At 44.4% G+C, this 26,336-nt stretch overlaps 2 protein-coding genes across 2 annotated transcripts in view; one reads left to right on the top strand and one right to left on the bottom strand.

The window, feature by feature from the left end:
• Positions 1-26,336, top strand: part of FAM193A (family with sequence similarity 193 member A) — a 160,545-nt gene that overhangs the window by 38,534 nt on the left and 95,675 nt on the right. The window contains 1 exon segment of the mRNA XM_032856195.1: positions 23,182-23,427. Within this exon segment, the coding sequence (XP_032712086.1) occupies positions 23,200-23,427 (228 nt within the window). The 5' untranslated portion in view covers positions 23,182-23,199.
• Positions 81-568, bottom strand: LOC116866922 (mitochondrial pyruvate carrier 2-like). The gene has a single exon (XM_032856200.1). The coding sequence runs from the start codon at positions 566-568 to the stop codon at positions 209-211; it is 360 nt and encodes a 119-aa protein (XP_032712091.1). The 3' UTR covers positions 81-208.

Genomic DNA, 26,336 nt, shown 5'->3' with positions numbered 1-26,336 from the left:
ATCCCAGGACTCTGGGATCATGATCTGAGCAGAAGGCAGAGGCTTTAACCCACTGAGCCACCCAGGCGCCCCAGTTTGGTTTTTTTTTTTTTTTAATGCCTTCCAAACAGTAGCACAGTGACTATCACCTTTTTGATAGCCAAGTAATAAATCAAGTTCCTCCCAGTGGTTATGTCCACATCTAGATTGTTTGGGTGGTCAGGAACTCTTACTTGTTGGCTTTAGCTTTTAGTTCTTGGTTATATCTCCAATTATAAAAGAAATGAAAAGCTCCTGCTGCCCCCACAAAGAAATTAACAGCAAACAGACTCCAGGTTTTTGGAGCAATTACCAGTGAGTATCCTGGCCACATAAATCCTGTAGCCATCAGCGTGATAGACTGAGCTGCACTGAGTTTCTGTGCAGGTCTGGCCATGTCAGCCAGTCCAGTGCATGCTGGAGCCCAGAACAAGACTTTGGGACCCTCCATGTAGTACAACAGCCTCAATTTCTCTGCCAGCAAGAGCTTCACTTTCTCAAGGATTGGGTGGTAGGTGGCCTGAAGGCCCCCGGTGCCAGTGGCTGACATCTCTGTGGAAATGGTCGTGGGCAGCCACAGGGCGGGGGGGTGGGGTGGGGATGACAGTGGCTGTTTGCTCCCTGCTGCATGACAACGAAGGGCATGTGTCACTTTCTCTTGCCTCACATCTTCCTTGGCCTTACACTGCACATTTTAGATTCACCCACGGTTTCCCTTCAGATGCTGCACAGACACTGCACTTGTTTTACACACTGAGGGTTTGTGGAAGCCTGTGTTGTTGAGCAGGGTTTTTTATTGGTGCAGTTCTTCCAACAGCATTGACTCCCTTTGTGTCTCTGGCTCACAGGTGGGTAATTCTCAGTATTTCAGACTTTCTCATTATTATTACATTTGTTACGGTGATGTGTGATCAGTGATCTTTGATGTTACTGTTGTAATTTTTGGGGGTGCCACAAACTGTGCCCATTAGGATGGGAAGCTTCTTTTTTAAGATGCTGAACTTAATTGGGGTGCCTGGGTGGCTCAGTGGGTTAAAGCCCCTGCCTTCGGCTTGGGTCATGATCCAGGGGTCCTGGGATCAAGCCCCGCATCAGGCTCTCTGCTCAGCGGGGAGCCTACTTCCCTCTCTATCTGCCTGCCTCTGCCTACTTGTGATCTCTGTCTGTCAAATAAATAAAATCTTAAAAAAAAAAAAAAGATGTTGAACTTAATTGATAAATGTTGTGTGTGTTCTGACTGCTTTGTGGACTGTCAGTCCACCCCCCTCTTCTCCCTTGGGCCTCCCTATTCCCTGAGAAACAACAATATGGAAATTAGGCCAGTTAATGACCCTGTAATGGCCTCTAAGTGCTCAAGTGAAAGGAAGAGTCACACATAACTCACTTGAAATGAAAAGCTAGACATGATTAAGTTAGTGAGGAAGGGATGTCTGAAGCCTAGATAGGCGGAAAGGTAGGCCTCTTGTGCCAGACAGCCATGTTGCAAATGCCAACGAAAAGTTCTTGAAGGAAGTTAAGAGCACTACTCCAGGGACCACATGAATGATAAGAAAGCCAAACGGCCTCATCGCTGATAGGGAGAAAATTTGGGTGGTCTGATAGGAGATCAGACCCGCCCCAGTATTCCCTTAAGCCAAAGTCTAATCCAGAGCAAGGCCCTGACTCTCAAGTCCAGGAAGGCTGAGGGAGGTGAGGAAGCCGCAGAAGAAAAGTCTGCAGCTAGCAGAGTGGGTTCGTGAGGTTTAAGAAGACACAGAGGGGCCGGGGGGAGCAGCATGTGCTGATGGAGAAGCTGCGGTGGGATCTGCCAGAGATCATCTTGGATCGCCCATGGAGGTGACTCCTAAACAGCGGATTCTTCACATGTAGACACAACAGCCTTATCTGGGGAGAAGATGCCATCTCGGACTGTCTTCGCCGGAGGACAGGTCAGCGCCTGGCTTCAGAGGTTCAGGGGACAGGCTGGCTCCCTGTTAGGGGCTAATGCAGCTGGTGACTTTCCGCTGAAGCTGGTGCTCCTTTACTATTCTGGAAATTCTTAGGACCCTTAAGAATTGTGTTCTCTCTCCTGTGCCCGTGCTCTACCCATGGAACAACACAGCCTGGATGGCAGCATATCTGTTCACAGCGAAGTTTACGAAATGTCTCAAGCCCACTGTTAAGACCTACTGCTCAGAAAAAAAGGTTCCTTTCAAAATATGACTGCTCATTGACATTTTACCTGGTCACCCAAGAGCTCTGGTGACATACGGGGAGATGAGTGCCGTTTCCCTGCCTGTGAACACAGCTTCCATTCTGCAGTCCACAGAGCAAGGAGTAATTTTGACTTTGAAGTCTTATCATTTAGGAGACACGTTTCGCAAGGCTGTAGATGCCATGGATGGTGATTCCTCCACTCGATCTGGGTGGGATACATTGAGAATCTTCTGGAAAGGATTCACCATGCCAGACGCCGTTAAGAAAATGTTCCCATGGCTCAATGTCAATAGTAACAGGAATCTGGAAGAAGTGGGCTCCCGCCCTGGTGAGGACATTGAGGGCTTCAAGACTGAGTGGAGGAAGTCACTGTGCAGATGTGGTGGAAACAGCCAGAGAACCAGAAGTAGAGCCTGGAGAGGCGAGCGACCTGCTGCCCTCACAGGATAACACTTGCACGGGTGAGGACGTGCTTCCGTGAAGGATCGAGGAAGGTGATTTCTTGAGCTGGAGTCTGCTCCTGGTGACGATGCTGAGGAGATGGTTGAAATCTGACAAGGACTTAGAACATTGCATGACCTTAGTTGATAAGGTGGCAGGGCTTGAGAGGACTGGTTCCATTGTGGAGAGGAATTCTACTGTGGGTGAAATGCTACCAGACAACCTCGCTTGCTGCAGAGAAATCATTTGGGAAAGGAAGAGTCCATCAGTGTAACAAATTTATTCTCTTGTTTTAAGAAACTGCCGTAGACACCCCAGCCTTCAGCAACCCCACTGTAAGACCCTCCAGCAGCAAAAGATTACACCTTGCTGAAAGCTCAGATGATGGTTAGCATTTTTTAATAGATATAGTATTTATATTTATGCTAATTTTAAAATGAAGCATTTTAAAATTAAGATATTACATAATTTTTTTTTTTAGACATAACACTGTTGCACACTTAGTGTGCTATGGTATCGTATACTGGGAAACCAAATACTTCATTTGACTGGCGTTACTGGTAGTGGTCTGGAGCTGAACCCCCACAGTCTCTCTAAAGTATGCCTGCAGAAATGCCTTACACAGTATATTCCCAGTTCTTTGTGCTATTGATGTTATTCATTTTGCTTTTACATATGCTGTAAATACACAATACATTGCTAATTTTGCTCTTAGAAGTCATCTTTTAGTGCAATTCTTTAAAAAAAAAGAAAAGATTGATTTCTTTTTACTTGTATTACATTTTTAGGGCTCTTCATTTCTTTTTGTAGATCCAAGTTTCCATCTTACTCAAATTCTCACTGCCTAAAATACCTTCTGTAACGTTTCTTGTATGTCTCCTGGCAATGAATTTCTTCAGTATTTATTTCTGAGAAAGTTTTTCCTCATTATTTTTAGAAAGATATCTTTGCTGGGTATAGGATTTTGACTTAACAGGTGGTGGTTGTTTTTCCTTTGTAGTACTTAAAAAAATCACTCCACTGCCTTCTGGTTTTCATGGGTTTGTTGTTTGTTTTGGGTTTTTTGTTTTTGTTTTTTCACAAGAAGCCTGGTGTAATTCTTGTTTTTGTTCTTCTCTATGTAGTTTCTCCTTTATCTCTGACTGCCTTCAGGATTTTCTCTTTTTGTTTTTAGTGGCTGGGGGTGATAATCATGAAGCAGATTTGCTTTGTTTTTGTTATTTATCCTAATTAATATTCTCTGTGCTGCTTGGATCTGTGGGTTGGTGTCTGATTCATTTGGGAAAGTTCTCAACCATTGTTCTTCTGCTCTTTTCACTTCCTCATAGGATTCCAATTATATATATGTGAGAATGTTTCATACTGTTTCGCACTTCTTGGTTGTTTCCAGCCCCTTTTCTTTTTGTTTCTTCAGGTGACTTGACCTGTCTTCAGGTTCACTGGTTCTGTAGAGTTCATTTCTCTGCCAAAGTTACCCCCCTGATCCAGCACGTTGTCCATCTTTTCTGTTAATAGTCTTTAAGGTATTTAAATTGCCTGTTAGATAGTTCCAACCTGCTTCATATCTGAGTCTTGTTTTGAGATTGCTCTGTCTCTTTGGAGTGGTTTGTTTTTTGCCTTTTGTGTCATTATTACAAAATTGCAGTTATTCTTCAAAGCCAGACATATTGTATAGGGTGGTAGAAACTGAAATAAATCACTTTAAAAAAAAAGATTTTATTTATTTTATAGAGACAGAAGGAACACAAGCAGGGGGAGTGGGAGAGGGAGAAGCAGGCTTCCCACCAACTGGGGAACCTGACGTGGGGCTTGATCCCAGGACCCCGGGATCATGACCTGAGCTGAAGGCAGGCGCTTAACGACTGAGCCACCCAGGCACCCCTGTAATAAATCACTTTTAAACCCAGAAATGGACAGTTTTCTTTCTACTAGGCCCTTAGGGTTGTAGTTTACGTTACTCTTATTAAGAGTCGGCCTAGCTTTTAGGATTTGTTGTTGCTATGGTTATTGTCGGTGCACCATAACCTTCAAATTTCTATAGCTATGTCTAGTGTGAGGGTGACTTACTAGAACTCTGTAATTCTTTTTTTTTTTTTTTCTTAAGATTTTATTTATTTGAGAGAGAGAGAGAGAGAGAGAGAGCACACAGGCAGAGGGAGAAGCAGACTCCCCAGTGAGCAGGGATCCCGACACAGGGCTGGATCCCAGGGTCCCCAGATCATGACCTTAGCCAAAGGTAGACGCCTAACCAACTGAGCCACCCAGATATCCCTGTAATTCTGTTTTAAGTCTTCCCTATTTGTGTTGCTTCATAGAGTGTATATTTGCATACCCGTATTTCTCTCAGGTCCCTCCTGGTACTAGTCTTCCAATAACTTTCATTTGAAGCATTTTTATTTGGACATGTATGGCAGCCCTGAGTTTTGGGGTAGGGCCTGCTCAATTCTCCTGTCACTTCCTTGGCTGAAGTTGTGGGCTTGTTGTGTGATCCTGTCTTTTCTCCTGGAATTGGAGTTGTTGACATTGTCGACTGTTCATCAGAGCCCTTCCCTGTATAGATGAAGGCTTTTGTTCCTTATTGGAGATGGAGGGGGAAGGACCTGGCTGGGGTTTCTTGCCCCTCCCACATGGCTCCTGCTCCCCACCCTAATTCTGTACTATGGTCCTTGAGTTTTAGAGCTCTTTTGAGATCCTTTCAGTAATCACCACTGGGTTTCCTAGAGAGGTTGCAGAGGAATTTCTGTAATCCTAGGAATTATCCTGACAGCTTGCACTCAGTCTTCACAGTATGCCATCTGTTCTCAACAGACTCACCTGCCAGAGTCGCGCTGCGTCTGCCTCAGGTAAGTGTGTTCAGTCAGTGTAGGCATTTCGTTTTTGTATCAGTTTGCTCTGTGACCTCAGTTCCCTGAACCTTCAGAAAAAGTCATGGACTTGAAATTAGTTGGTTTTCATTTTAAGTGTGGGAGCAGTGTTCCACTCCCACCCCCAGCACTCTCCATTCTGGGGCAGAAGTCAGAAGCAACCATGTCTTGAGGAACAAAGTTTTATTAAGTTTAATGAAGTCTAGTTTATCAGTTTTTTCTTTTATTGTTAGTGCTTTTTAGGATCCTAAGACATCTCTGTCCACCCCAAGGCTGAAATATTTTGTCTACTTTAAGTAGAAATCTTTGGTCTACTCCAAGGTTGGGAATATTTTTTTTCTTTATTTTCTTATTAAAGTCTTACAATTTTAGCTTTTTTTAAAAAAAAGATTCTATTTTTAAGTGATCTCTACTACCAACATGGGGCTCAAACTAAAATCCCAAGATCAAGAGTCACATGCTCTACCAGCTGAATCAGCCAGCATCTCTGAAATTTTTCCTTTTATGTAAAGGTCTGTTATTCATTTCATATTAATTTTTACAGTAGAGTTAGGTAAGGTTTGGGCTGTTGTCTTCCTCGTATGGATTTCCAGTTGTATCATTTCTTGAGAAGTCTTTTCTTTTCCAACTGAATTACCTTGTTCTTTTGTCAAACATTTCTTTTTTCAAAACTTTTTAATTGTTAAATATATAAAAGTGCATAAAATTGAATGTGTAGCTTTACAAATTACTTGAATTTGACCTCGAGTATAAGCATCATTCCGATGAAGAAATAGAACATTTTGGGGACTCTGAAAGCCCACTAAAGGTTGTATTTTAGTTACAATTCCCTTTCTTTCCCTTGGCAGGTAGCCACTAAGTATACATTTCTTAATGTATATTAAGAATGGAGAGAGCTGGGGGTGGGAGTGGAACACTGCTCTCACACTTAAAATGAAAACCAAGTTTTGTTTGTTTTTGAATGATATGTAAGTGAAGGTATACTACATACAGTCTTTGGTATATGGCTTTTTTCATGCAGTAATATTTTTAAGATTTGTTTTGAATTGTGTGACAGTTTGACTACTTTAATTGCTGAGTAGCGTTCCATTATATGAATAGACTTCAGTGTACTTATCCATTCTACAGTTGATGGGTATCTGGGCTATTTCCAGTTGAGAGCTGGTATGAATAATCTTGTACATGTATCTTGGTGCATATAAAACTTAATATCAGGAAGAATATGTGTTTAGAAGAGAAACTACTTGGTCATCATATATAAGTGTTTTGAGGGCCCCTGGGTGGCTCAGCAAGTTAAGCGTCTGACTTTGGTTCAGGTCATGATCCCAGGGTCCTGGAATGGAGCACTGCATCAGGCTCCCTGCTCAGTGGGGAGTCTGCTTCTCCCTCTCAGTGTGCAATCTCTTGCTCATTCTCTTTCTCACTCAAATAAAAAAATTAAAAAATCTTTAAAAGATATGTATGTATGTGTTTTCAGTCTTACTATAGTGCACATTCCACAGCATGGTTGTTCCCATTTCTACCCACCAGCAGTGCCTGAGTGTTGCCATTGTTCCATATTCTTGCCTAAATTTTCACAATTTCTTGTTTTAGCTACTCTGCTTATTATTTTACTGTGATTAAATTTACACTCTTTGATTTCATGTGAACTTATCTTTTCATATGTTAATTGACTGTTCGGCTGTCCTTTAGTGAAAATCCTGTTCAAGTCTTTTTCTCATTTATTTTCTCTTGAGTTTTGTATCTTTTCCTAATTTTTCTTGCTTTCTCACTTTCTTTTTTCAAATATTTATCAGAGAGCTTTTAAGATTTTATTAATTTGTCAGAGAGAGAGAGCACAAGTGAGCATGTGCGCAGATGGGGAGCAGCAGGCAGGGGCAGAGGGAGAAGCAGGCTCCCCACTGAGTGTGGAGACTGGTGTGGATCTCAGTCCCAGGACCGTGGGATCATGACCTGATCTGAAGTCAGATGTTTAACTGACTGAGCTGCCTTGGTGCCCCCACCATGCCTAGGTTTGAATCCTTGCTCTGATGCTCACTAGCGTGGGCAAGTTTCTTAGCACCTTAATTTTCTCTTCAGTGAGGTGAGGATGGTAATGTACAAACAACAGAGGGCTGTTGGGATGGTTAGGAGCTGCTGTACATACTTAGGAAATCAGCATATTGCCTCTGTACTGCAAATTTTTGTTTAAGTTTTTTTTTTAAAAATTTTTTTTCAAGATTTTATTTATGTATTTGAGAGAGAGACAGTGGGTGAGCATGAGAGGGGAGAGGGTCAGAGGGAGAAGCAGACTCCTGTGGAGCTGGGAGCCCGACACGGGACACGATCCTGGGACTCCGGGATCATGACCTGAGCTGAAGGCAACTGCTTAAACAACTGAGCCACCCAGGTGCCCCTAAGTTGGTATTTTAAAAAAAACTTTATGCTTTATAGAAGTTTTAAATTTCTGTGTTAGAAGACTTTGGGGTTTAAAACAATTAAACATTGGTATGTAGAGCTATTGCCAGCTGTAGTCAAATTCGGATTTTCTAGCTGTTCTTTTTCCTATCTGTAAATTTTTCCTTGTGGTTTCATTTTCCTTCTGCTGCCCAGGGTTGGATATTTTATTCTTTATTAGCACTCATAGAAGATGGGAAAAGGGAGAAGTAGTGATACTCCAGCCCAGTACTGCTCAACAGAAATGAATAGTAAGCCACATATGTAATTGTAAAATTTTTAGTGGTCATATTGTAAAAATAAAAAGAAATACACATAATCAGTTTTACCTAGTGTCTTTTACTTAGCCTTAAGTAGCCTGCCACAATATTATGTCAGCATGGAATAGTGTAAGAATTATTACTGAAATATCTACATTGCTTTTTTCATAGAAAGTCTTTGAAGTCTGGTGTGTATTTTATGGTTGGCACCTCTCAGCTTGGACTTGCTGTATTTCAGGTGCGCAATAGCTGCATTTGGACAGTGGCTCCCACACTGGGTGTGCAGCTCTGGCTTCTGTTGGTTTGGGGATTAACTTACAGCCGTCTAAAATTGCATTTGAATTCGCTCTTTAAAAAAAAAACTTTTTTGGGGGCACCTGGGTGGCTCAGTCAGTTGGGCATCTGCCTTCAGTTTTGGTCATGATCCCGGGGTCCTGGGATTGAGCCCTGCATCCGGGATTCCTGCTTAGTGGGGAGCCTGCTTCTCCCTCTGCCCCTCACCCAGCTTGTGCTCGGTCTCTCTCCCCCTCTCTCTCTCAAATAAATAAATAAGTAAATAAAATCTTTAAAAAAATTTTTTTTAGTGAGGTATGATGACATACAACATTATATTAGTTTCAGGTGTACAATATTATGATGATTCAGTATTTGTATGTATTGCAAAATGATCATTGCACTCAGTAACTCTAGTCTCTTATCCTACATAGTTAACAATTTTTTGGAGCAGTTTTAGGTTCACAGGAATATTGAGCAGTAAGTACAGGGACTTCCCATGTACCCCTCTCCCGTCCTCACAGATGCACATGCTCCCACACTATCAGCATCCCCCACCAGAATGGGGCATTTGTTATAGCTGGTGAACCCGCACTGACACATCGTCATCACCCAGAGTCTGTAGTTCCCGCTGGGGGTCACTCTGGGTATTGTACGTTTTATGGGTTTATCATTACACAGATGTGTGCCGACAGGTATCCATTACTAGGGTGTGATACAGAGTAGTTTCACTCCCCTAAAAATCTCTGTACTCCACCCCCACCCCCACCCCGGTAACAGTGGATCTTTTTGCTGTCTCTGTAGTTTCTTCTTTTCTGGAATGTCCTGTAGACGCAATCTATAGTATGTAGCCTTTTCAGATTGGCTTCTTCCTCTTAATCATGTGCATTTGAAGTTCCTCCATGTCCTTCCCTGACTTGATAACTCTTTCTTTTTAGTACTGAATAATACTCCATTGTCCGGATAGATCATAGTTTAGCCATTCACTTTCTGAAGGACATTTTGGTTCCAGGTTTCGGAAATTTTGAATAAAGGTGCTAAAAACATTGATGTGCAAGTTTTTGTGTGGATCAAAGTTTTCAGCTCCTCTGGGTAAATACCAAAGAGCATGATTGCTAGAGCATACGGTTAGAGTATGTTTAGTTTTGTAAGAAACTGACAAACTCTCTTCCAAAGTGGCTGTGCTGTTCTGCCTTCCCACGAGCCGTGGGTGAGAATGTCTGTGGCTTTACGTCCTCCCCAGCATGTCCCGGACTTCGGCCATTCTGATAGGTGTGATGTGATATTCTCTTTTTGTTAGTGTTGTTAGTTTCTGTTTCGGGGTTTTTTAGCTTACTACGTAGCTCTCATTTGTGGCTTGCACTTTCTCAGATAGACGGGTGGACACCTCTGAAGGAGCTGGAAAGGAAAGAAAGGAGGCTGTTCATAGGTAGACGTGGAAGTGTGATCCTGAGGAGGGTGCTTTTTGTTTCTTCAGCCTAGTAGTAACAGTGTGCTTGTATCCTCACGGAAATGATGCAGGAAAGAAGGAAAGATTGATGATCCGAAGAATGGAGGGGAGACTCCATAGAGCAAAGTCCTCAAGCAGATGGCGGGGCTGGTGCCTGAGCAGAGGCTTCACCTAGGCGAGGAGGCGTGTGATGGGTAAGCATGCGGAAGGGCACAGTGTCAGGTGCGTGGTGTGGGGCCTGTGGACACACACTGCCTGTGGGTCTTCAAACACAGTGTTAGGCCTTCGTGCCCCCAGCAGCAGGAAGTGTGCCTTCCCACCTTCCTTCGTTCTGCAGCATCAAGTGTTGTCATCGTCTTTAAATGTTTGTAAAGTTTTAGTGAGAGGCCTCTGGTCTTCCCCTTGTTGGGAGCCCCACAGAGACTGGAGCTTTGACAGGCACCTGCTCGTCTGGCCATGGTGCCCTGTTGATGCACACATGCTCAGTACGTCCCGCCTCCTGCTGCCACCCGCCTTCGCAGGTCGTTTCCGTGGAAGTTCTCCTTTCCTTCCCCTCAGCCTGATCTCCAAGTCGGCTCCTGTTCCTCTCCAGCTCCTGCCAGGACGCACCCCCCCCCCGCCCCGTTCTTTTAAACTCTTAGCCTTTTGTGGAAGTTTCTGTGTCTCCTTATTCAGACTCCTCTCCTGGCCTTGTGAATTTCTTGGACCATAAATATTTTAGTAACAATCCTGGAGACCAATTCAGTGTTATTGAAGTCTGTATTTTTGGGAAGTTGAGGATTCTGTAAGAAGCAAGTACTTTCTGTTGCTGTTATTTTAGACTAGTTTCTGGTTTGGCTCTCCTGGGACCAAGTACCTCCCTGTAGCCAGGTGAGTGGTGGTGATCGTGATGGGAGTGGGGTGAACGGTGGGGGCTACCCCTGGCCTGACTACCTGGTTAGCAAGGCCATATTGATGATAGGCTTGCCAAGTGTGTGAGTTGCTGGTTACCTTTGGAGTCACCTCACGTTTTCAAATGTTGCCTCTCCCACTTAGGGTTTCTGATTCAAAACCTTTCGCAGCTCCTGTTCTATTTATGTGGTTTTTTTCTTCTGCCCTGGTGATTCGTGGGTATTGCTGTAAAGACCATTAGCACCCTATACTAAATGACTGGTTACTGGGACTTTCAGATTTTAAAGGGGGTGCAGACATAGCCAGAGAAGTCAGTAGTATTTTGATATCAACTTGTCATTTGAACCCAGTAGATTATTTGTATTTTAAAGATCAGTAAAGAGGAATGTAAGAAATACATATTTTCAAAGCTGTAAGTCTTTTTTTTAACTGTGTGATTTGTTGCTATTAATAAATTCAAGTTCTTTTTCTCTTTTGCCATATGGAGCTTAAATGCAGAAACCTGAAGTATTTTGTAAATATTTGAACGTGTGAATTGCTGTGCTGCTGGCTGATGGAGCAGTGATGTTACACCAGCCCTGATCCTGGCTGGCTCTGAGGCTGGCTCAGATTTGTCTTTTCTTCAGATAAGTTGGGTCAAAACAAACAATTACATTGTTGACTAGACCTGGAACATGACTTCATCTGTATAGAAAAACCATCTTAATAGCAGGTGCATGCTTAAGACCATTTTATGTAACTCCAGCTCTGGCAGATAGCCAATACGACTGCCTTCCTTAATGCCCAGAGCCACTGGTCATCCACAGGGAGGCCAGTTTAGGAGTTTAACTTGCAGTCATAGAAAAAATGGTTGGGGTGCCTGGGTGGCTCAGTCCGACTCTTGCTTGATTTCATCTCAGGTCATGATCTTGGGGTTGTGAGACTGAGCCCCTTGCCAGGCTCCATGCTCAGCTGGGAGTCTGCTGGAGGTTCTTGCTCTCCTTTTCCCTGTCTCGCTTTCCCTCTCTCCCCTGCTCACACGTGTGCGCTGGCTTACTCTCTCTCTCTCTCAAAAAAGCAAATAAATACATCTCTTTAAAAAAAACTAGTTGCAGATTTTTAGGCTTTCTCTGTTTTTTAAAAAATATATAAACTGAAAGTAAATCCTAAAGAAATCTCAATTCTACATTAGCTATAAAAAGGATACAATAATAATGTAATAATATGGGATCATATATAATTAGTGTTTATTGAGTTTTTAGGAAACACCTTTGAAGTCTATGAATTGCTAAATATTTACTCTGTGATTATATAAATTACATGTTACAAATACTTAAGGTAATTTTACATATAACTTAGGATTCTGTTACCAATTTTTTGGTAACCAATTGGAAGAGAGCTTAAGTATTAATGTTAATAATTATACCCCAAGCAGTACCACTTGCTTAAAGAACTTGGACCTGCTTTGGGAAAGCTGAGTTCAGTAAGGAAGCAGAAAAAATCGTAGATATTTTAGTGACCACACCTGCACTCATCCCTGGACTTCAGCACAGGTAGGTAGCTGATAAAAGATCGTGTGCAAAATAAGGAAGGAGAGTTGTGGCTGATTTAGGGAACACAGAATGTGAAATTACTGATTTGAACTAGTCATTTCCTTCACTGCACATTTGTTGGATGCTTACTGTATGCTGGGTGCTTTGTGGGACTGAAAAACTGTTGAGTGTCTAATGAGAAGATCGTTGTGTGAAAACTTAACGGTAGTCTGTGTAAAGTATGGAGGTGTACGGGAGTTGGAGTAGTTTGTGGGGCTGTATTCGTTGAGGGATGTGGAACAGCAAAACTGACAGAAAAAGAATGATAGCAGAGTGCGATTTGAAAGGATGCCCAATGGTTACTTGGTAAAGGAGGGGAGATTGGTTTTTCAGGGTGGGGGATGGCATGTACTAAGAATGGGGCAGGGGTTTGGAATTGTGAGGAGTCCCAACTGGGTCATTCTGCAGCGACTGTGTGACAAGGGCCTTGTATGTCATGCTTGATCCTTTTAGTCAGGGGACTATCAAAGGGTTCAGGGCAGTGGAATATTCTGCTCACATGTACAGTATGGAAGACCATCCCAACAGGAGGTAGAGGGTGTGAGGGAAGCAGACAGATCTATGGGCTGGGGACCAGTCAGGAAGAGACAACTGTGTAGTGTCTGAGGCAGGAGACACTAATGGGACAAAAGCAGGCACATTTGTTTTGTGTTTTGTGTACATGAGAATCCTGGCTTCAGCCTTCAGTGGGCTGTGTGACCTGAGATGCGCCACCATCACCTGACCACCATGTGTTTTTATGCCCTGAGGCACCGTGTTTTCTTTGTGTCTATAATGAGTTTACCTGTAAAGTCTTTAAATACAAGTTTCTTTTTTGGCAATTACTTTTAGAACTAGAGATAAGCCTAGCAAGGAAATGAATTTGGTGTCTTTTATTACACATACACATTGGCCACAAATGATAGCTTATACCAGAGTGGAAAACCAGTATACTCAGAAAGGGTAAAATATCTTACATCATAGGTGTAGAACTCAGTTTTTGGGGGCATTCTTTAGTGTTTTCAGCAATATTGCCTACTTAGGCATAAGTACATTCTCTTGTGGAAAAATTTCTCTGTTACAACATAGCATCTTATGTAAGTAAATAAATACTATTATATAAATATATCTTATGGGTATGTAGGATATGGGGGATGACACATGTTTAGTGTTTATTCTGGTACATTTATTTTTTAAAGAATATTAATGAAACAGACTGGATTTATCCTCCTGCCTTAAACAACTAAATGAAGGACAAGATATCTCAAAATAGCAGTGTTCCAACATTGGACAGCAGACAGTGCAGGTCAGTAACCTCTGAGAGACAGAAAATAAATTAAACAAGCTTAGGGTTGGCCAGGCTTACCGTCTGGAGAGAAGTTGGGGGCCATGGTTTAGAAAGAGAGACCTGGTGGTTCTTTGGGTTCAGGAAAGCAGCCAAGAACTTGGGGAGGCCAAAGTGAATTTGCAGGGCAGAGTACCAGAGAAGAGAGGGCTACAGAGAGAAAAAGAGAGTTCTGGAGAGCCTCATGTTTCTCCTTGAATATTCACATGGGTATTGATGAGCACACATACTTTGGAAACTCGTGTATCAGGGAGAGAACCCAGGAAGAAGTGGTGGAACAATCTTCAGAGCTTGTACAGGACCCCAAACAGGTTGTGTTCTCACCATCCAGAATGGGAGAATCTTGTGACACACAGCAAAGTCACAAGGGTATTGCCTCAGTAGTGGGAAAGATTAAAGGTGCTCTGATCCTGGGGCATCTCTCTCTACCTGCCAAATAGGTTGCTGCCTGATTCATGAATCACTTAATAAAGCCAATTAGATCTAAAAAAAAAATAAAAAAAAAAAAAACACCAAAAAATTTGGATCCCACCTCCCAAATCTTACAGGCAAGCCTTGAAAGGACCAGACTCTTCCTATAAGCTAAGTATGGCCCACAACAAAGCCCATAAATATTTGAAGGAGTAAAACAACACCCATTACCTAACACAGTTAAATTCACAGTCTCGTCAGAAATCACCAGGCATACAGAGACAGAAGCAAGCAAATACAGCCCATGATGAAGTTCAAAATAAATAAATAGAAACAGATTCAGAAATGACACGTGTAGTAGAATTATAAGATAGACATTAACACAGTAGTTATTGCTATATTTTGTGTATTCGAGAAAATAGAGGAAAGCAGGAACATGTTAAGAAGAAACACAGAAAGTAAAGAAGCCCAAATGAACTTCTGGAGTTGCATACTACAGTGTCTGAGATGAAAAATACATTACGTGAGGCTTAGTAACAGATTGCAGATTGCAGTAACAGATTAACTGCATGAGTGAAGATTAATGAATTTGAAGAGATAGCAATAGAAGGTATCCAAAAAGAACCGTGAGTGTCAGTGAGCCTTAGACCCTGAAAGAGAGAGTGGGTATAGGGAATATGGAAAGATATTTGAAGGAATAATGGCTGGAAAATGGACACTTGTTGAAAACTGTGATCCCACAGATCCCAAGAAGCTCAGTAAGCCTCAGGCATGAGAAAGATAAAGAAAATACACCACAACACATCATCATTGTATTACTGAGAACAGTGGTTAAAGAAAAAATGCATACGTATTGAACGATGACAAAGATGCATACGTATTGAACAATAACAAAGGTAGCAAACTTCTCATGAGAAGCCATGCAAGCTAGAAAATGGAGAAAGAACAGCTTTAAAGTACAGAAAGGGAAAAGCATACTAGAATTCTAAACCACAGAAATATCTTTCAGAAGTGAAGATGAGATAAAAAATTTTCAGATTTTAAAAGCTGAAAGTATTCATGGCCAGTGGGTCTTCATCACAGGGTATGATAAAGGAAGCTCTGAGCTTAGGAGAAATGACACCGGACTGCAGTCTGGGTCTATGTAGAGACAGGAAGGACACTGGAGATTGTAAATGTATGGGGAAAATACCTTTTTTCTTACTTTAAAATAAAATTCTGTTTAAAGCAAAAACAGTGGCGAGCCTGGCTGGCTCAGTCTATAGAGCGTTTGACTCTTGATCTTGGTCATGAGTTCAGGCCCCACATTGGACATAGAGGTTACGTAAAAATAAAATCTTCAAAAAAATTCTTAAAAAAAAAAAAAGAAAACCAATGATGCATTATAGGGCTTATATGTAGAGGTAACATGTCTGACAAGAGTACCACCAAGGCCAGGAAAGGGAACGTAGGGCTCTTGTGTGCACAGTCATAAAGCTTTACTTGATGGCTGATTGTGGTAGGTTAAAATGTACACTGTGACGGTATGGTGCTGGCACAAAAACAGACACATAGATCAATGGAACAGTGTAAAGAACCAGAAATGGACCCTTAGCTCTATGGTCAACTAATCTTAGACAAAGCAAGAAAGAATGTCCAATGGAAAAAAGACAGTCTTTTCAACAAATAGTGTTGGGAAAATTGGACAGCCACATGCAGAAGAATGAAATTGGACCAATTCCTTACACCATACACAAAAATACACTCAAAATGGGTGAAAGACCTTAATGTGAGACAGGAACCTATCAGAATTCTTGAGGAGAACACAGGCAGCAATCTCTTCAACGTCAGCTGCAACAACTTCTTTCTAGACACATCTACAAAGGCATAGGAAACAAAGGCAAAATTAAACTCTTGGGAGTTCACCAAGATAAAAAGCCTTTTTTTTTTTTTTTTAAAGATTTTATTGATTTGTTTGACAGAGAAAGACACAGCAAGGGAGGGAACACAAGCAGAGGGAGTGGGAGAGGGAGAAGTAGACTTCCCTGCTGAGCAGGGGAGCGCAGTGGGGGCTTGATCCCAGGACCCTGGGATTATGACCTGAGCCGAAGGCAGGCACTTAACCACTGAGCCACCCAGGTGCCCTAAGATAAAAAGCTTTTGCACAACGAAGGAAACAGTGGACAAAACCAAAGACAACCAACAGAATGGAAGAAGATACTTGCAAATGACATATCAGTTAAAGGGCTGGTATCCAGCATCTATAAAGAACTTACCAAACTCAACACCCAAGGAACAAATAATCCAATCAAGAAATGGGCAGAGGACATGAACAGACATTTCTGCAAAGAAGACATCCAGATGGCCAACAGACACATGAAAGAGTGTTCAACATCACTTGGCATCAAGGAAATACAAATCAAAACCACAATGAGATACTACCTCACACCAGTCAAAATGGCTAAAATTAACAAGTCAGGAAATGACAAATGTTGGCGCAGATGGGGAGAAATGGGAACCCTCCTACACTGTTGGTGGGAATGGAAGCTGATGCAGCCACTCTGGAAAACAGCATGGAGGTTCCTCAAAAAGTTGAAAATAGAGCTACCCTGTCACCCAGCAATTGCACTGCTGGGTATTTACCCCAAAGATACAAATGTAGTGATTCGAAGGGGCACGTGCATCCCAGTATTTATAGCAGTAATGTCCACAATAACCCAACTATGGAAAGAGCCCAGATGTCCATTGACAGATGAATGGATAAAGAAGGTCTGTCTAGGGGCACCTGGGTAGCTAGATTGTTTGGGTGACTGCCTCAGGTTGTTATCCTGGAGTCCTGGGATCAAGTTCCGAATCGGGCTCCCAGCTCCACGGGAGTCTGCTTCTCCCTCTGACCCTCTCCCTTCTCATGCTTTTTCTCTCTCAAAAATCTATCTATATAGATAGATACATGCACCTACACACAGTGGAATATTATGCAGCCATCAAAATTGAAACCATGCCATTTGCAGTGACCTGGATGGAACTAGAAGATATTATGCTAAGTGAAATAAGTCAATCAAAGGACGGTTCTCATATCTCACTGATACTTGGAATTTAAGAAGCAAGGCAGAGGATCATAGGGGAAGAGAGGACAAAATGAAACAAGAGACAAACCATAAGGGACTCTTAATCTCAGGAAACAAACTGAGGGTTGCTGGAGGGAAGGCAGGTGGAGGGATGGGGTGGCTGGGTGATGGACACTGGGGAGGGCATGTGTTACGGTGAGCACCAGGTGTTGTGTAAGACTGATGAATCACAGACCTTTACCCCTGAAACAAATAATACATTATATGTTAATAATTTTTTAAAAAATGTACACTGTGGGGCGCCTGGGTGGCTCAGTGGGTTAAGCTGCTGCCTTCGGCTCGGGTCATGGTCTCGGGGTCCTGGGATCGAGTCCCGCATCGGGCTCTCTGCTCAGCAGGGAGCCTGCTTCCCTCTCTCTCTCTCTCTCTCTCTGCCTGCCTCTCTGTCTACTTGTGATCTCTCTCTGTCAAATAAATAAATAAAATCTTTAAAAAAATAAAAAATAAATAAATAAATAAATAAAAAATGTACACTGTGACACTGAAGCAAACAGTCCAAATGGAAAAGTGTAGGTCACAGTCCAACAAGATAAAATACAATTATAAAAAATACTCAATTTTTAAAAAGTAGTAAAAGAGGAATAGGAACAAAAACAGATGTGTCACCAGAAAAATAATTAGATGGTAAGTTTAATAAACTTAACCATATCTCATAATTATATTTGACATAAATGGTCTAAGCATCCCAATTTTTAAAAAATTTTATTTATTTATTTTGACAGAGAGAGATCATGAGTACGCAGAGAGAAAGGGGAAGCAGGCTCCCCGCTGAGCAGAGAGCCCAATGTGGGGCCCTATCCCAGGACCCTGACACCACGACCTGAGCCGAAGGCAGAGGCCTTAACCCAGGCGCCCCAACATCCCAATTTTAAAAGATCGTGAGATTGGGAAAAAAGACCCAATGATATGATTTCTGCTATAACATGCTTAAACATAAAGATGCAAATAGGCTACAAATAAAGTGATACGGAAAGATATGCTTTGCTTATGTAAGTGAGAGGAAATTTGGCTATGTAGTGAACAGAAAGACACCAGAGCAAAGAATATTAGCGGGGCTAAAGAGAATACTTTCATGCCGATTTAGGGGTCAGTTTATCAAGAGAATATAACAGTCCTAAATGTCTTTGCACCTAATAACAAAGCTTCAAAATATGTGGACGAAAAACTAATAGGACTTCAGGGAAAAATAGACAAATACAAAATTATGGTTGGAGATTTTAAGACCTCTCAGAAATTGATAGAACAAGTAAACAGAAAATCACTGAGGCTATAGAAGACGAATGAGACTGTTAGCCAACTTGGCCTGAAAGAGGTTTATAGAACACTGCCCTACAATAGCAGCGTGCTTACACATTCAAGTAAATGTCAAACATTTACCAAAATAGACCATATCCTGAGCCATGAGAAGTCTTGACTAAGAATTAAAATTGTACAAACCAGCTTTTCTGACTACATGGAATTATATTAGAAATCACTAGCAGAAAACCATACACATGAGGAAACTGTACCACACATGAAACAGCTCATGAACCAAAGAAAAAATCCAGAGGGTGGTTGGGAAGTATTTTGGACCTAATGAGAATGAAAACACAGCATCTCAGCGTTTGCAGACTGCTGCCAACGCGCCGTGTGGAGATACTCTAGCACTAACCACCTCTTTATGCAAGAGGAAGGGCTGAATGACTTTGCTTCCACCATGAGAAGGAGCCAGTTATACCCAAAGTAACCCCCCAAAAGTAAATAATATCATAAAAACAAAAATCAACAAACATTTTTTAAATATGGAAAATCCGTAAGACCGAAAGTTGATTTTTTTTTTTTTTTCTTTAAAGTAGGCTCCACACCCAATGTGGTGCCAGCACGGGGCTTGAACTCACAGCCCTGAGATCATGAACTGAGAGCCACCCAGGTGCCCCAACTTACATACAGTTCTAGAAGCTGCGTAATAATGGAGAGACACAGAACTCAGTTCAGTGGTCACCTGTGAGTGGGGGTAGGAAGAGACCGGGGTGAGGAGGAAGTGGGTACAGAGGGGTCCAAGTTTCCTTGGAGGGCAAGTTACTGTGGTTTCACAGGTGTGTGTGTGTGTGTATATGTCAGGACTGTTCTGATTGCGTTCTTCAGATATCTAGCTTCTTGTACCTGGTCATACTTCAGTACACCTGTAAATCTTTTATTTTTATATTATTATTATTTTTTAAAGATTTTATTTATTTATTTGACAGAGAGGGAGATCACAAGTAGACAGAGAGGCAGGCAGAGGGAGAGAGGGGGAAGCAGGCTCCCCGCTGAGCAGAGAGCCTGATGTGGGGCTTGATCCCAGGACCCTGAGACCATGACCTGAGCCGAAGGCAGAGGCTTAACCCACTGAGCCACCCAGGCGCCCCCACCTGTAAATCTTTTAAAAGAATCAGTGGTGTTTATATTTGTACCTCCCATTTAATCACAGATCGGAGAGTAACCACACGGTGAGGCACGGGTATTTGGTTAATTTGAATTTTAGTCACCTATGTTTCTTGTAGTACTCTGTACTTTCTTCGTCTGAAGAAGGTGTGGGGAGTAGAGGTTGCCACCCTTGAGAAGACCAGCTTCATACTTGGGCACACTGGTCAAGCGTTAAAGTTCTGACTTTGGTTCAGGATGTTGTCTGCCGTCTCTCCTTGGATCGTCTGGTCTAGCTGTGAGCTTTGCATACCACCTGCGCTGGTGATCCCGAATCATACGTCCCGCTGGGACTTGTTCCTCGAGTGTCTCACTTGTGCAGAACAAGCCTACCACATTGCTTGGTTGTTTGATACAAACTTCGTGCATACATCTAAAGCAAAGCCTTGGTTCTTCTCACTGGCCCCACCTGTCTGGCTGTGTCTGGCACCCCTGCCCGCTGCCCAGGAGGTTGGACCTGTCCTCATCACGTCCTTGGGTCTGTTGGCAGGCAAGCCCTGTGGCTGTGCCTGCAGCACTCCTCTGAGTCTGACCGCTCTGTTCCTGCACGGCCCTGCTTGTGCCTGGACCTGCCAGGAGCTGCCTTCCCTCTGCCAGAGTTCATTTTTGACATAGTCAAGTTTCTTTTTAAGATGCCAGCTGGCTCATATCTGCCCTTCCACGAACACTTAGGTCTCTCTCCCTGGCTCCCAGCCCCGGTGAGCAGCCCCCGCTGCTCCGGCCTCCGGAGCAGTGCCCCCGGCTTCTGTTTTGGCCCTTTAGCGAGCACACGGCCGTGGCCTCTGCTAGCAGTGCTCCTCTCCCAGATCTGCACACGGCTCCATCTGATTCTGTTTGGCCTTAGCTTCTGGGCCTCAGCTTCGCCTCACCCTTGTTGAAATGACGTCCTCGTGGCTCTGTTCTGTACCCCCAGTGGATGGCGGGGCTTCTGTCTGAGTTTGCCTGTCTGATGTGTCTCTGGAGCCAGCAGGCCCTTTGGGCTATTCGCAGTTGCTTTTGTGATCTAACCTGTCAGGATGCCTGGCACAGCATGTATTCCAAATGTTTATGGCAGAGGGCTTTATCATCTCGGAGCTCTTTCCTGCACGTGGTCTGAGAAAGGCTTGTTTCTGCCTTTCCTCTTTCTCTTGTCCCCAACATCTGCTTCCTTAGCAGTCTTGTCCGCTCTCCCTGATCACCCGTTCCTATCTTGTCTCTTCCCCACATATAGCCTCATTGCCCTGGTAGCACTTCCCCCCTTCCCCTCTCTGGCCTCCTGCCCCAGGGCCTTTCTGCTTGCTCTCAGGAGTATCCCTCTCCTGGGTACCTGTGTGGCTTCCACCAGCCCCAGACATCAGGTGTCTCCTTGAGGAAGTTCTCACTAAATGGGCAATCCTAAATGGGAAGGCATTGTTCCCAACCCCAGACACTGCTGCCTGCTCTATATATTTTGCCTTCTGAGTGACCACTGTCTAATGTTTGGTATTTTTACCTTATCTGTCTTTTATTTGTAGTCTTTGTCTTTGACAGTGATATTAGTTCCCTGTGGGCAAGTAACTTTTAGTTATTGCTGTGTCCCCAGTACCTGGACGAGTGCCTTGGCACATGGTATCTCCCAGTAAATACTGGACAGACAGGCTGACCGGTGGGTAGATGGACAGATGATCTGGGGTTGAACTGGTTACCTCAGGTCAGGTGTGGCTCTTCTGATCTCTGGCTGGGAGACTTCATAGCCTTAAAGCCCAGCAGCTCCTTCTCTGAGTAAAAAGGTGGCCTAGAAAGATCTGAAGGCTGTGGCTATTCTATTGATGATGGGGCTTTTTTTTCCCCTAGGCTGAGGGACAAGAGATGGTTTTACATAGGGTTGATTTTGGAAATCAACATAGGGTAAATCAATTTGTAAATCAATTATATAGGGTGATTTTGGAAATTGTCTAATTTCTGCATCTTGGATCTGGACAGAAAAAGACCTCCCCTCTCATGGTATGCCGTGGTTGGAGGGGTAGTCTAGAACTTTCTAGAATACTACTTATTGGGATATAGTACTCGGTTCCCTTCCCTCACAGCCCAGACATTCGAGTGGCTTCTAAGCTGGGTTTGGTTAAATCCATGGAAGCTGCAGATGTGACAGGTGTAAGCAGTTTTGGTCCTTGGATTATAAAAGCAGGTAAAAACATATGTGCAAGTCTTAGTGGTGCTGTTTTTTTGCTCTTTTAGTTAACTCGTTCATTCATTTATTCATTCAGCCCCACTGTGTAAGCACCTGACTGCCTGCCAGCCATCCTGGGCTTTAGAGACGGAGCCTGTGGCTTTTGAGAGTACTCATTTGGCTGTGGAGCTGGTCATGGAAGGGCACACTTGAAGTCCAGCTAACCAGCACAGCAAAAGACCTGTGTGACCCTTGGTGTAGGAAAACAGGGAGAGAGCTGTGGGTCGGGGAAACAGCTGGGCTGCTGGCTGGCCAGGGTTGGGTAAGGTATTAGGGGAGGCTTTGGGTGGAACTGGAGACTTTAGAAAATACTTTGAGGTTCTAGCCTGAATAACCTTGGCACTGGTCCTGGTCCCCCTTTGCACCCCCTGTGTCCCGTGGCTGGGAATGGCAACAGAGGCCTGGGGGAGTTCTCTTACCTTGATCCCAACCTGTGCTCTGGCTTGGAACCTTGGCAGAGTAGTGCCTGCCTCTGGAAGGCCATGCCTGGCTTCCTGCTCACCTGCTGCCCAGGTGAACCTCTCTTGAACCTCTCTTCAGGATTTGCAGGGCGGTTCCTCTGCGCAAATGACCCATCTTGGGCTCATACTGATTTTGATTAAAGTCTTGGCCCCTGCTTGCTGACCTTGTGACTCCGGGCCTGTTTTAAATCTGTGAGACTTGTTTGTGTGTTTTTAAGGCTAGTTTTCCTTTTCTGATAGGGTGATTGATAATCTTTTGAAGAGAATCTAGGGTAATGATCTTGCCTCTTACCTATATGAAAAAGCAGACATTGAAATTGGGTAGCTGGAGATGAAGTGAGCAGCTGTTGCTGAGCTGGCAGGGAGGCCAGGTCTTGGATGTGTGGTGCTGCTGGACTGCTGATGTTTAGCTTCCTTCTGGAACTGGAGCACCACCTCTGACATGGTTGGGATCTGCACACATACACTTAAGCCAGAATACCTGCCTTGGGTGTGAGCCCTCGTGTGCACACACCTCTGGAATAGTGGCTTTAAACTCTGCCAAGAGTCCTGGTGTCATGTGAAGACAGAGATGGATCCTTCTCAGGGTGGAGGGAGAGTAATACAGATGTTTGGGTGAAGGGGCTAATTGGACAGTTTTGTAACTCTTACTAAGATGTTTTTTATGGTCTTTTTCTTCAAAGTTTTATGAGTTTTTAGTTTACTGGATATAATTTTATTTAACAAATTCCCTATTGTTTATGTAAACATGCATGTACATAGGTTTAAAACTGTATTGTATTTTTAAGTGTGATCTTGGCTTTGTGGATCATGTTTTGAAAATAGAAACTTTTTTTTTTCTATTCCAGACTCCTTTTAATTTTGGCATGAATCATAGAACACCACCGTATCCTGCCGGGGATTATTGTCTTCTGTGCAGAAGTGAGCGGAAGGACTCTTCGTTCTTAGAGAGTGGAATTAAGACTGCGAGCAAATTGGCCCTCTCCATGGCTCCCAAGGGCAACAGCGTGCTGCACCTGCCCCTGTGGGTGTGCCCGGACTGCCGGCGGACTGTGGAGAAGGAGGAGCGGCACAGCGGCCTTGACCAGCCGTCGGTGAGTGCCCAGCCGTCGGTGAGTGCCCAGCCCAGTGTGCATGGGCTTGTCGGCTTTCTTACCCTGTGAATTACAGAGCTCAGTGGACAGTGAAATAAATAATCGGGGTTAGCATTCTGGAAGGAAACCCCTCTTACTCCATCTTCTGGTCCCTTGCTCTACCCTCTGGGGTTTTCCTCATCTTCCGTCTATACCTGTGGGAAGTAGGAGGGGACCTGCCCTGCTTGGTCTCACAACTTGGTCAACAAGCTTAGGGCGCCCAAAGGATGTGTTTTGGCTTTTTTTCATCTGGCCTCAAGATATCTTTGGCAATGCACTTTGCTGGAAAAAGCTCAGAAGCTGTTACAGTGTTTGGTTCTGGTCTGTCCCATGTGCTGGTAACTCACCTGAAATTTTTTCTGGACACGGTTCTCAAGTCTGGATTTCCCCACGCTGTTTTTTCTTGATTTCTTGCCTCAGCTGAATGGAGTCATTCTTGAGGTGTTCAGGCTTATATGGGAAGGCCATAGCCTTAGTCTTCTCTTTGGCCCAGACGTGTGTTTTGGACTATGTGCTTGAAAGGGCTTTGAGTCTGCTCTTTTGGTTCTCGAAGGACTTGGCTTTTGCAAGCATGTGAGACCCCACATTCTAGGGCTTTTCTCTTCCTTTTATTTCTGCCTGTGGGCAGCTGTTTTCTGAGCTCTTCTAACATGTCCCTGCACGTCGCCACCAATACCAGCGCCCGCCGGCAGCACACACTCTCGTGTCCGGGGCCTGCTGTCCAGACCCGAGTGGTGCCCGGGCCACTCCCGTGTGGTGCCCGGGCCACTCCCTGGGCGCTGCTGCACGCTGCGAGTTGACCTCATCTCTGGTCTCCCCAGCCTCCCTCCTGCCAGCTGCTGCGCCGGAGACCTCTGATCTAGGGCTTCCTAGAAGGCAGTGCCCAACCACAAGTCTGCACTGGGATGTGAACAGCTAAACCTCGAGACTGCATCGTTTATCGGGATAAAAATGTACTTCTCACCCCACCTCCCCTGGTGTGCCCCCTTCCCCTGCGTATTCTCCTCAGCACAGTCAACTTCTTCATTTTGCTCGTGTCCTTCACTGGCCTAGACACCCCACAAAGGCAGCGGGTTTTGTGTGTTTTCTAGCCAGGAGCCATGCCCAGCCCGGCCTGTTCTAGGAAGCGCGGTCTCTGAGTGAATGAACAAGCATGGAAGGGAAGAAAGCTCGGAGCCCCTCAGCGGGGTTAAGAAGATGGCGTCATCAGTCTCAGTGGTTCTCCCTCAGGTCTTCTTGCTTTTACTGCTGTATTGTTTTACTTAGTTTCCTTTCCGGGGCCTCCGAAAGCATGACCTTAGCTGGGCTGTTCCTGGAGGGCGGTGGTGCAGCGGTGCTGGCCAGTGTGCGTGTACCTGCTCCGCCGCTGGGCTTGTCTCCTCCGTGCGTCCCTGCTGCGCCCTTGCAGCCTGGCCGGCGCAGGCAGGAAGGGCGGCCAGTGGAAACAGCTATGATCTGCTGGAAGTTGTCCTGGATACCGCCTTGTCAGACGAGGCTTTCTCTCACCAAAAAAGTGACTCTGGGCGCCCATGTTTGCAGACTTAGACCTTCTGCTACTTTTGTAAAGTTGGTGCCTTTGGGCAAGCTGGCTAAAATTGGTGGCCTTTTTAAAAAAATTGAGATACAATTTACATCTAGTAAAATTCTTTTTAAGTGTGTATATATAGTTCAGTGAGTTCTGACAAATTTTACAGTTGTGTAACCACCACTACTTCAGTTACGATGTAGAATATTTTCATCACCCCAGAAGTTCCCCTGGTCACATTGGTAACACCCCCCCCCACCCCCTCCTGGCTGGTAACCACTGAATTGATTCTGTCCCGTGGTTTTGCTTTCTCTCAGTGTCACATAGATGCCTTCAGGCGGGTGTGATGCTTTTGGGAGCTGTGAGCCTGCTTCGGTCGCTTGTTCTCTCCGTGGCTGGATCAGTTGTAGAGATGCACCCACTTTGTTGATCCATTCACCGCAGACAGGTGTTTGGGCTGTTTACAGATTCGGGTTTTGCATGAAGCTGTGTGAAGCTTGTACAGGTCCTTCTCTGCACATTCTTTCTACATGTTGCGGGTGATGTGCTTTTGTTGGTCAAGGACTTTTCGTCTGTGCTCATGAAGGATATTTGCCTGCCGTCGTCTTGTCTTTACTGTCCTTCAGGGCCTCCTGAGAGGAGTTGAGATGTACTCCTGCTTCCTCTCTTTTTTGGAAGAGTTCGTGCAGAATTGTCATTAGTCCTTCCTAACGCGTTGCTGGTTCTTGGTTTCTGTTTTTCCCAGACAGTGGAAGGCCGAGCCGTGCATGGAAGAGACCATGGGGGGCGGGGTCCTGGTTATTCAGCTGTCACCCCCACCTTGCACCTGGGGGGCCAGCTCACTTTGGCCACACTGGAGCTGGCGTGGCTTTGCTCTTGTTGCCGCACACGCTCACTTCTCTGGTGGCATGTGCTGTGCCCTACTGCTTATGTGGGCTGGGAAGGGGTCGCCCTGCACATGCTGGCCCCCTTCGTGTGGCGCTGGGCCTCCCACTGTGGTGTTTTCCCCGCCCGGCCCCCCGCCCCATTCAGCCCAAACCTGGGGCAGCCTGGTGCCTGGGACATCAGGTGCAGCTCTCCCAGTGACCGCCCCCTCAAAACCCCCGGCCCGATGTAAGCCAGAGTCTGCCAGTATCTCTAGGGGTCTTGGGTGGGACACACCCCCTCTGCCTCCCCAGGGTGGCTGACCTGTGGCTTTTTTTTTTTTTTTTTTGAAGATTTTTTATTTTATTTTATTTATTTCTTTGACGGAGAGATCATAAGTAGGCAGAGAGGCAGACAGAGAGAGGCGGGAAAGCAGGCTCCCCACTGTGCAGAGTGCCCGATGCGGGTCGATCCCAGGACT

This window comes from Lontra canadensis, unplaced genomic scaffold (genome assembly GCF_010015895.1).
Source record: "Lontra canadensis isolate GAN:19392208 unplaced genomic scaffold, GSC_riverotter_1.0 scaffold1, whole genome shotgun sequence".
NCBI lineage: Eukaryota > Metazoa > Chordata > Mammalia > Carnivora > Mustelidae > Lontra > Lontra canadensis.
Note: the sequence above shows the minus strand (reverse complement) of the source record. Positions and strands in the feature narration are given on the sequence as shown.

Excerpts from the sequence above, each read along its gene's own strand:
- LOC116866922 (XM_032856200.1), bottom strand. The coding sequence starts at position 568 with ATGTCAGCCACTGGCACCGGGGGCCTTCAGGCCACCTACCACCCAATC.